We start from the raw sequence: 9,480 nt of genomic DNA, 5'->3' as shown, positions 1-9,480 counted from the left end.
GTTGTGTTAAAAGTCCTTAGGTGTAGAAAAAAAGGAACTTATATGAATATGTGTGTGAATGAGGCTTCTAGTAAGAAAGTGCTATAAAGATACCAAACCATTTAAAACAAAACTCCCTATAATTACTGAGAAAATACATGAATGGACAATAAGAAATAAAGGTATACTACTTTAAAATATGGAGTATTTGGTGTTTATAAATACCAAGGAAGGTAGTTTAACATTAAGTGTTGCCTACTGGCGTCGATTAAAACATTTCTGTAATCTCACAACTGGGTTTAGGGAATTAAAAAAACAAAAAACAAAAAACGTTTCGTCTTTAAGCGCTCGCATTTGTATCATGACTACAAAAAACAACTACAATTCCCATCAGCTACGTGTGTTTACGGAAGCCTGACCCGTAAGCTAATGGTTGCCTCGTTTTGTTTTTAGGGTACAAGCTGATGTGATTTCTCGCAGGGGCGGTGACGTAAAATCTAAAATTCACTACTTAAAGGGAACTGTTCTCGGGCGATACTGGTTAATGAACTAAGCACAGCTCCATTGGGATTTGACGACCGTTACGTCGTGCTCGATGTGATGGTTGTTGCTTTGATTGTTGTACGTAGCCTAGCATGTTTCCTTAGTTAACAGTGCGATTTAACGACGATTAAACATCCATGAAACCGACAGACTCGGATGAAGATGAAGCAGAGCACCCAAGCTCCATGCAGAAGGAGCTGAGGCGTATGTTAATGTTTTGTCGTGCTACGTTTGCTAACCTGTTTGAATGGGCAGCTCAAGAGAGCGTCGTTGGATGGTTAGTTAGCACATAGTAAGATGAAACCGACTTGGTGTATTAAATTTATGCCGCCAGAGCCCAATAGAGCATTATCTCTATAGGTATGTTACCGAAAAGAACTATTATTGGTGGAAAAGTACAGGTGACAGGCACATGACTGCCACCTGTTGCTGCTGGGGCAGCAGATGAGGACACTTCACAGAACATAAGTGTCAATGCAATCTTAAACCAAAAGAAAACACAAGCTGACAATAAAATGAAGCTTCAGATTCTGAATCCAGGCGCTCAAAGTGCAGCTAAAAAGGAGACATGATCTCATGTGAACCGGACCAGGGAAACTGCCCTTTCTGCCAGTGTACAGAAGTTTAACTACATATTTAATCCCCGAGATTTGTTAGCATGACTCTTTGGGCTGAAAGTCAAAGAACTAAATGTGTAAAATTGCAGAAATCTAAATTTTAATTACTTTGGTGTAGTATGAATGACCATGGAGGAGGTCTTTATCAGTATGAAAACTTGTGAAAATACAATTAAAAGTCCAAGATTTCTGTTCTCCTTCTCCTTTCCAAAGCCATTTAGTGGGCCAGTTTGAAGCCTTTGCTGGGCCGATTCTGGACCCCGGGCCTTATGATTGGCACCACTGCTCTAAAGCTTTCATTTTAGGATGCATTGCCTGCCCTAAGCAAAATAAAAGCTTTGCATTATTTGGCTTCTGATTGGCTAAAATAAATAGGTGAAATTGAGATTGTACAGCTTAGTTTTTGTGCAAGTGCCACCTGCTTACCTTCGTGAACACAACACTGGTGGTGTATTTGTTTGCTGTATAGACATGACTTCTTTGGTTGTCTGTGCATTTCATCAAATAAATGATATACTATGTTACACTGGCATCTATGTGTATGCTGAATTCAGAGCGGGCCAACCAAAGCATCCAGCATCTGAGCAGTGCTCCGCTGCAGCTGGACCCTGATGGAGATGAGGTGGAGGAGGTCAGAGGTGGTGATGAAGACCATTATACAACCATGGCCGAAGAGGACAAGGCTGCATGGAACCAAAAGTCACAGAGTGAAGCAGGTGACTGATTGAATACATAGAAAGTTGATTCTGTTCACTTGTAAACTGACCTTACACCAACCAAGTAACTTTTTCTGCTGACTGCAGGCTTTCTCAACCTTATAAACAGTATAGTTGCATAATGACAGAAATTGGCGCAACTGACTAACAATGTGCAATGAGCTCAGTCCCGTGATTGTTAATATGCCAACTGTCATGACCACTGATCAGTGAGGAGTGGCTAAAGCATTGCAAGATTGTGAAAGATGTACTCTTAGGCCTCCTCCAGTGTTAAAAAATGGTCACCTCTCTTTTTACTTCCTACCAGCCTGGGATGCAAACTTCCTCAACATTGAAAGATTGGGCAGTACCCTGTAGGTATAATTACATGCAGTCTTGGCTTGACAAACTGAATATTCTGTGTTGTCCCGTCTGCCAGTGGTTGTTTGGGTTCTCTGATAATGTATAATTTACTGCAGTCGTCTTGGCAGCTGCATGTACTGTATTACTGTGTCTGTTCTGGGGCACCCGATCATTGAGGTGGACCACTTTTTGATGGATCATCTTTTGGTGTTTCAAACCACAGAGACATGGTGTTTTGAAAAAAGAAAAATGCATCTCAGCTGTTCTGATACTCCCGAAACATAAGAGATCAGATTGTTTCCTTAGGCAGCAGTTGTCCTTCTTCTCTCCTGGATCGCTCATAGCATTCTTCCCATCTTTGACTAACCAACCTGTGATAACCACATTTTAATAAGGAGCTCTTTGATATGACGTTCTTTTGCTTCCCTAGCTGCTGTGTATGTGGGGATGGTGTTTGCGCTAAAAAGAACCACAATGGTGCTAAATTATGCACTTGTACTGCTTATAAGGCTGGGAAACGTGCAGTCAGCTGAGACCGAAGAAGTTACTTGGATGAGTGATGAAATGTTTCTGATTAGTTGTAAGTCGGTTATGTGATAAAACTCAGCCCTTATAGTGGGGTATCGTGAGATTTCCCCTCTCAGTCTTTTTACACAAAGTTTAAATAAAGTGTTTATGTGTTTGTGTACATACTTATTTCTTATGTCTTTTGTAGTTAATCAGCTGAAGAGCCTTCTGCTGAAGCAGGGCAGAGAAATTCCCACACCTGTCTCCCCTTCCAAGAAACAGTCTCCATCCAAGGTAGAATGAGCAGTTGTGCATGGTTTAACATTTAAATGCGTTAGATCTGACGAAGGCCTGTTACAGAACTGATACTCAGATTAGGAGCAATTCTCCATACTTGAATGTACCATGGTTTTATAGTTCACTAAAATGAAAGAAAAAACTAAAAGTAGGTGTGAAAACTAAGTGAAATAAACTAAAAATAAACAGGAAAGGCCCTCAGTTTTAGTTTTTGTCATTCTAGCAAGCATCAGGAAGCCTTGTAAATTTGTTAAAATTTGTCACAGACTCACTTTCTAATAATAAAAAAGTAAAATTAAAAAAAATGTGCTAAAAGTGAAATGTGCAAAGCCGCTTTGAAAACAAATGAAAGCTAAACTGAAATAAAATGGAATTAAAACTGACTTCACTTGCGGCTCTTCTGTGTTTTGGCTTTTATTTTTTACTCTTCTTTCCCTTTTGCATGGCAGGAGGGGATGTCCAGTTTACCTGCCTTTCAGGATTTGGTTCCTGTATTTCACAAGTCAGAATACATCCAACATCTGGAAGCTGAGGTTAAATTCTGTAAGGTCTGTGTGCACAAATGTACGTGTGTGGGCGCGTCCTTCATTCCCAGTGTGCTAATGTGAACGGATGTTAATCGGCTTCTCTGTTTGTGTGACTTCAGGAGGAGCTGCAGGGAATGAAACAGCGGATCAGAGTAGTGGTGGTGGAAAATGAGAAGTTACGTTCAGAACTGAAAGCCGAAGCTGTGGATGAATCCCTAAAAGATTACACGATCCGAAACTCCACGGTAATTTGTGCGTGTGTGAAAATCATTGGTTTGATTTTTGTGTGTGTGAAAATGGTAATGCATGTAACAATGAAGGCACCTATAGTACAAACATAATAATGAGAGGAATAAAAAAGACTGAGGTTACCTTATGGCTCAGTCACACTTAAATAAAAATAGGACGGTCATTTCTTTGCAGCTTTGACACTCCAGCTTTGACAACAGCGACTGAGGCTTGAGGCTTGCATTAATCGTAGTCATGCTATGGTCTCCAAACGCTGTTTTCTTATTATATTGTGACTGTTGCATTAGTCATTTTTCTCTGGACACTTTCAGTAGAGAGACACTAGAATATAAAGTTAACGTAGCAAAGTTTTTATAGTTCAACAGGCTGAATTTAAGCATCATAAAAGCATCTTTCAAATTAAAGATTTGGTCACCCGTTCCAATTTTTTTCCTCAGATGAATGAAGTCATCGACAACAGCCACGTAGCCTCCATTCGAGACCACAGTGTGCTACAGAAAGAAGAACACAACACATGGAAAAATGAGCTGGTAGGAAAGATGAGTCTCTACTGGTTGCCGTTCGGTTCTCTTTTACCTCAGTGTTCATCAGATTTTATGCGTCACAATAATGCACAATGGTCCCAGATTGTATTTTAAGATTGGTCTTTTTGCTAATTTCCTCCAATAAAACTTTAACAGTAGAAACATGAATTCTGTTTTTTAGTACATTTATATAGGAAGCTGTTGCAATAAATTAAATTTCATCCAGTTAGATTCAGATGTTTGTGCTCATCAGGAAAAACTGAAGGTGATCTACCAGGCCCAGATGGAAAGCTTGGAGGCCCAGGTCATCTCTCTCAGGTTAGTTCTTTGCGGCATCAAACGAGCAGAAACTCATCTGGGTCATTCCTTGAAGAAAAGGTCAGTTCCTCCCACTGACGCCCTCAGAGTCTGCAGATTGTTTTTTGTTTAGTCACTTTAGTATTTTAATGATACCCTGGAAAAAATGTTTATTTTGTACTAAATATTTTCCAAGTTAAAAGTGCAGAGGAGTTGGTTAAAAACAAAATGCTCATTTTTTCAAGTTATTGTCTTCTTGTTTTTTTTTGAGCTCAACATAAAATGTTCAGGGCTGAGAAAGACATTTATGCTCTATTTAAAACTGCAACCAGATCAAGTGGACACCCACTCAGTGTCACAGTGCAAAACACAAAACGTTTTTGTTCAGCATGAGTTTTTCAATAACCAACTTTGAGCATCAACATACAGTTTCAATAACCAAACTATTATTTGCTGTCAATGACGCGGTGTCACAGAAACATTCTGACCTGAATTTTTTTTTATCTGTCTTCTGGTAATTCACTGGAGAAAAATGTAAAAAGTCCATTTCTTGTAGGCTGGTCAAAATAAGTCATAGCTTACCTACATTTTTATACCAAGCCCATCTCTGATCCCCTCCGTTTCAAAACCTTAGTCATTTTTAACCCTAGCAAATGTACCTTATGTCTGTAAAAATCAGTTATCTTTAATTCTTTTTAGAACACTTTTCCTTCTCTGATATTTTCAGAAAGGATCTGTCAGTCAGTCAGAAGGAGTGCGAGGAGGTGAAGCTTCGCCTGAGACACAGGGAGAAGCAGGCCGCAGATGCACTGAAGGCTGATGGAGCTCCTCGTGTGGCAGGATTGTGCCTGAAGTGTGCACAGCACGAAGCTGTGTTGGCTGGGACTCACACAAACCTGCATGTCCAGGCTATTGACAGGCTCACAAAGTCAGTGGTAACAAATGCTTCCTGCAGAATCAATCAGACGTTAGCAGCAGCATACTGACTGCGTAAACCATAGCATTAGTTTAGACTTAGTTAAGTGTACCATCCAGATTCTGCTTTTAATTCCTTTTTGTCTGATTTTTCTCAGAGAGCGTGATGAGTTACTGGTGGCTCTGCGTGCTGTGAGGACCAGTCAGCAAGAGACACAACAGAGGGAGTGGTCAGCCTGTCTCCAGGTCAAACAGGCTGTGGAGATGGCGGAGGAAGCAAACCTGCAGAAAGCTAGGGTCAGAGAAACATCCTCACACACAACTTTCCAGCTGACCGCCATCTTTGCTTAATACAGTTAATATTTAGAATGCATTGCATTTGTTAATGCTCAGATTTACCTATTTATAAGCTACACACACTGTATACATATACAGTACAAGCTTATGGGAATACCACTATCATATACATCCACTAGAGGGTGCTCAAACATTGCCTTGAAATTAAGGACATATTCAGCTTTCATATGTTCTTCAACCTCGGTGTTGACTCACAACATCATTTTTTGTTTTCTTTACAGCTGGTTATTACTCTGTTAACCCTTCTGTTTTTGTACACATGCAGGTGGAGGTGCAGTGCGAGCAGTTGTCCAGGGAGCTGGCTCGACAGAGAGAACAGCTCGACCGAGACGCACACGGTTTGCAGCAGAGACTGGCTGAGGCCAGAGAGGAGGGCCGAGCAGAGGCCCGCAAACAAAAAGAGGAGCTGACGAATATAGTTAGTCTTACTTTTCATGTACATGATTATTAGTCGCAGAATTGGGAAATTCACAGAAGAAGTGGATTACAGAAGAATGAGTCTGTTCATTTGCCTGTAAAATACTGTAAATAACTATATTAACAGACAAATTTAAAAAAATACTCTTTTAATGAAACATTAAGTAGTAAAAAGTAGGAAATTGAATCATTGCTGTTTGCTTTTGCAGTAGCTATTGTATATTTCTTGTACTTAGAGTTTATGTCTGTTATGTTTTGTACGGTAATGATACCCTAAAAAAAATGTTTGTATTTGCAGGACATTTTACTTGAATTCTGAGTGACGCTGCAGTGAAATGGCCACTGAAATGGTGTACTGTGTTTGTCTGTCAGGTGTCTGGCCTTTCCCAGCGTGTCGCTGAGTTGGAAGGACAGCTAGACAGAGCTCTCAGAGACAAGAGTTCACTGACCAGTCAGCTGGAGGACACTCTCCGCACACTTACCAGCCAGGAACAAGAAAACACAAAGGTATCGGATGCTGTTTGCGCAAGAAAACTTTGTGTCAGTATGTCTTCTTATTTCTTATTGATGGCATGATGAGCATTTCAAATAAGCATGAGCCAGCGTTTGTCTTTAGAAGTGTGGGATTGAAAAAGCAAAAAGCTCTTTTGTTGTTGTTTAAAAAAGTAGAACTATTAATTTTAAGGACCCACATGCTTCACTATCTGCTTGCATTTAATTTCTAAATCCACTGGATGGCAGCAAAAGATAATCTATTCCAACTTTATATTCAGTTTTTGAACACGTAAATGCAAGAGCATATTTTTCTTTCATTAATATTTGTATTTATTTTGAACAATTCAAGAACACAAACAAAAACAAAAATAAACCAAGTGAATCGAAAGAAAAAGCGAACAGCAATCTGCTCCTCTCAATCGACACATGGCAACCCACAGGCTGAAAAAGACTTCAGAAAAAGACAAACAAAGTGTGTGGGTTCACACAAAATTCAACCCTCATATCATTTTACAAATCTTAAAAAAATAAAACTTAGTTTACAACAAACAGCCAGATTCAAATCTTTCTAATAATTCAAAGAGATTCTCAAAACTTTTCAAATGCGTCTTATTTGTGTTTGTTTCTTAATCCTTCTAGGGGAGGATTGGAGATTAAACATCACAGTGCTTTTATATTTTTGGTGAAAGACTGAATTAGTAGGTGCTTTTAGGGATGATGAAATGTGAAACTAGTCAAATACACGAGTGTAAAAACATTGAGCCTGGGAACGAGACAGTCTGATGATTTAGATGGGTGATTTTCAAAGTAAGGACATGATAGGATAATAAAAAGAAAATCAATAAATGATGAAGCATTGAATGTGACATACTTGTTAATTAAAAGACCGCCTTTGTTTAATGAGGACTATTCATCTATAGGTATGTGTGGATCTGAGATATCAGCTCAGCCAGGCCGCGCTGAAGAAACAGGAGGCTGAACGAGAGCTCAGAGAGCTCAACGCCAAGACCAGCAGACGGATGGAAAAGGCAGCACAGGTATGTGCCGATGTATTGATTAGTTAGGATTTATTTGATATTTGTTTAAGTCGGCTACAGACCCAGTATTTTGTAGAGTTGATTGTTTCATAAATAGTCTTTATTTTTCTTTTTTTGAGGGTCTGCAATGAAGCATAGCAAGCAAAATGAGTATTAAAACTCAAATTTTCCAAATTATTCTCAAGTTATTTGCACAAGCATCAATTATCCAAACTGTTAAAGGAACAGTTCACACCAAAATCAAATTTGCATACTTTTCCTTCAGCCTTTAGTGATATTAAGTGATAGAGATTGTTTTGGTGTGAACCTTTCCACTGTAGAAATGACAGCCTTCTTTTGAATATAATACAGCTAAATGACATTTTCCTTGTGGTGCTCAAAGCCCCACGGCATTGGCATTAACTTCTCTTTACAGAAGTCATGACCTGGCTACTAAAAGAAAGCTGACAGATGCACCACTCTACATGAGGAAGTATTGGTAGTAGTTTGGGATAACTCTGTCATGATTTCTAGAAATATATTTTATGTCTTTTAAGTGTATTTCGTGTGCTTTGAGCACCACAAGGCAAATGCCATAAAGAAGTCAGACATTGCTACACACCTCAAAAACTGGACAAGACGCACCAAAACAATCTATATGACTAAATGGCATTAAAGGTTCTGATTGATTTTGGGGTGAACTGTCCCTTTAAATTTAAATAATGAATGCAGGATATTCTGTGTTTCCATTTTGAGGTTCAGAAGATCAAACCTGACGTCCTTTTTTTGTCCTGCTCAGTTTTTACATGTTATTGTAACCAGGCTTTAATGTTTTGTTCATCTGAGGGCACAGGGTGGGTTGTTGTGAAAGATTTCCTCACCTCCTCTCTTCTTCCATCTCTGCGGGACAGGAAGTGGAAAGGCTGAGCTCAGAGCTGGTTGGCTGTCGGCAGCATCTGGAGGCGGTCCAAAAGGATGGGAGCCAATGGCAGGCCGAAGCCCTGAGCCTAGCAGAACAGCTGGCAAATGCCCAGCGCCAACTGCACCTCACCAGGTAGTACCTAATCCTATTATACATGCCACCACACTCACACACACACAGTGCTCCCCTCTGTCCAGCTCCTGCCCAGCTCAGCCCAGTCCAGTCCAGTTCAGATCAGCACACCAACTGTACCGCACCAGGTAACAGCTAATCCTATTATACAAACCACACACACATAAACACACATGCGCGCCGCTGTGCCATGGTCCCGATACCAACTGGACCTCACTAGGTCACCTCTAATCCTGTTAAGCATGCCACAACATAATGCAACACAACACACACACACACACACTGCCCACTCTGTGCCACCAGGCCAGTGCCCAACCCAGCAACAGCTCCAACAGAGCCAAAATGGCGCCTGAGCCTTTCTTCTGTCCCTGGCGCACACATACACACAACAGTGCGGCTGATGGTCACTGGACAGCCTGGCCTCAGTGCCACCTGCCAGTGCCCTGCACCCGTCCTCACAACGGGCACTACCGGCACCCCTCCATTATCTTTCTATCTATTTTTGCACCATTCTGTCCTGCTTTTTCCAGCATCTCTATATCAAGACCTCTGATATTCTTTATGATTTCATCCCACCTATTTGGGCATAGATTCATATTTACTGCCACCTGCTCTTTTGTCCTTATCT

At 40.4% G+C, this 9,480-nt stretch overlaps 1 protein-coding gene across 2 annotated transcripts in view; it reads left to right on the top strand.

Annotated features, from left to right (window-relative positions):
• Nucleotides 1–438: 438 nt before the first annotated feature.
• sdccag8 (SHH signaling and ciliogenesis regulator sdccag8) overlaps nucleotides 439–9,480 on the top strand; it is a 55,806-nt gene continuing 46,764 nt past the window's right edge. Inside the window, exons 1-13 of one of the 2 annotated variants that reach the window (XM_080869607.1) lie at nucleotides 439–726; nucleotides 1,694–1,855; nucleotides 2,913–2,998; nucleotides 3,451–3,549; nucleotides 3,648–3,773; nucleotides 4,215–4,307; nucleotides 4,555–4,619; nucleotides 5,326–5,526; nucleotides 5,672–5,810; nucleotides 6,136–6,288; nucleotides 6,660–6,794; nucleotides 7,703–7,819; nucleotides 8,710–8,852. In XM_080869607.1, coding sequence (XP_080725733.1) covers nucleotides 660–726; nucleotides 1,694–1,855; nucleotides 2,913–2,998; nucleotides 3,451–3,549; nucleotides 3,648–3,773; nucleotides 4,215–4,307; nucleotides 4,555–4,619; nucleotides 5,326–5,526; nucleotides 5,672–5,810; nucleotides 6,136–6,288; nucleotides 6,660–6,794; nucleotides 7,703–7,819; nucleotides 8,710–8,852 — 1,586 coding nt within the window. In that variant the 5' untranslated portion in view covers nucleotides 439–659. Of the gene's footprint in view, nucleotides 800–1,693; nucleotides 1,856–2,912; nucleotides 2,999–3,450; nucleotides 3,550–3,647; nucleotides 3,774–4,214; nucleotides 4,308–4,554; nucleotides 4,620–5,325; nucleotides 5,527–5,671; nucleotides 5,811–6,135; nucleotides 6,289–6,659; nucleotides 6,795–7,702; nucleotides 7,820–8,709; nucleotides 8,853–9,480 lie in introns of both variants that reach the window. The other variant, XM_080869608.1, reaches the window with a different exon arrangement.

The sequence above is a fragment of the Rhamphochromis sp. 'chilingali' genome, assembly GCF_963969265.1.
Source record: "Rhamphochromis sp. 'chilingali' genome assembly, chromosome: 20".
Classification (NCBI taxonomy): Eukaryota; Metazoa; Chordata; class Actinopteri; order Cichliformes; family Cichlidae; genus Rhamphochromis; species Rhamphochromis sp. 'chilingali'.
This window is presented reverse-complemented; position numbering and strand designations above follow the sequence as displayed.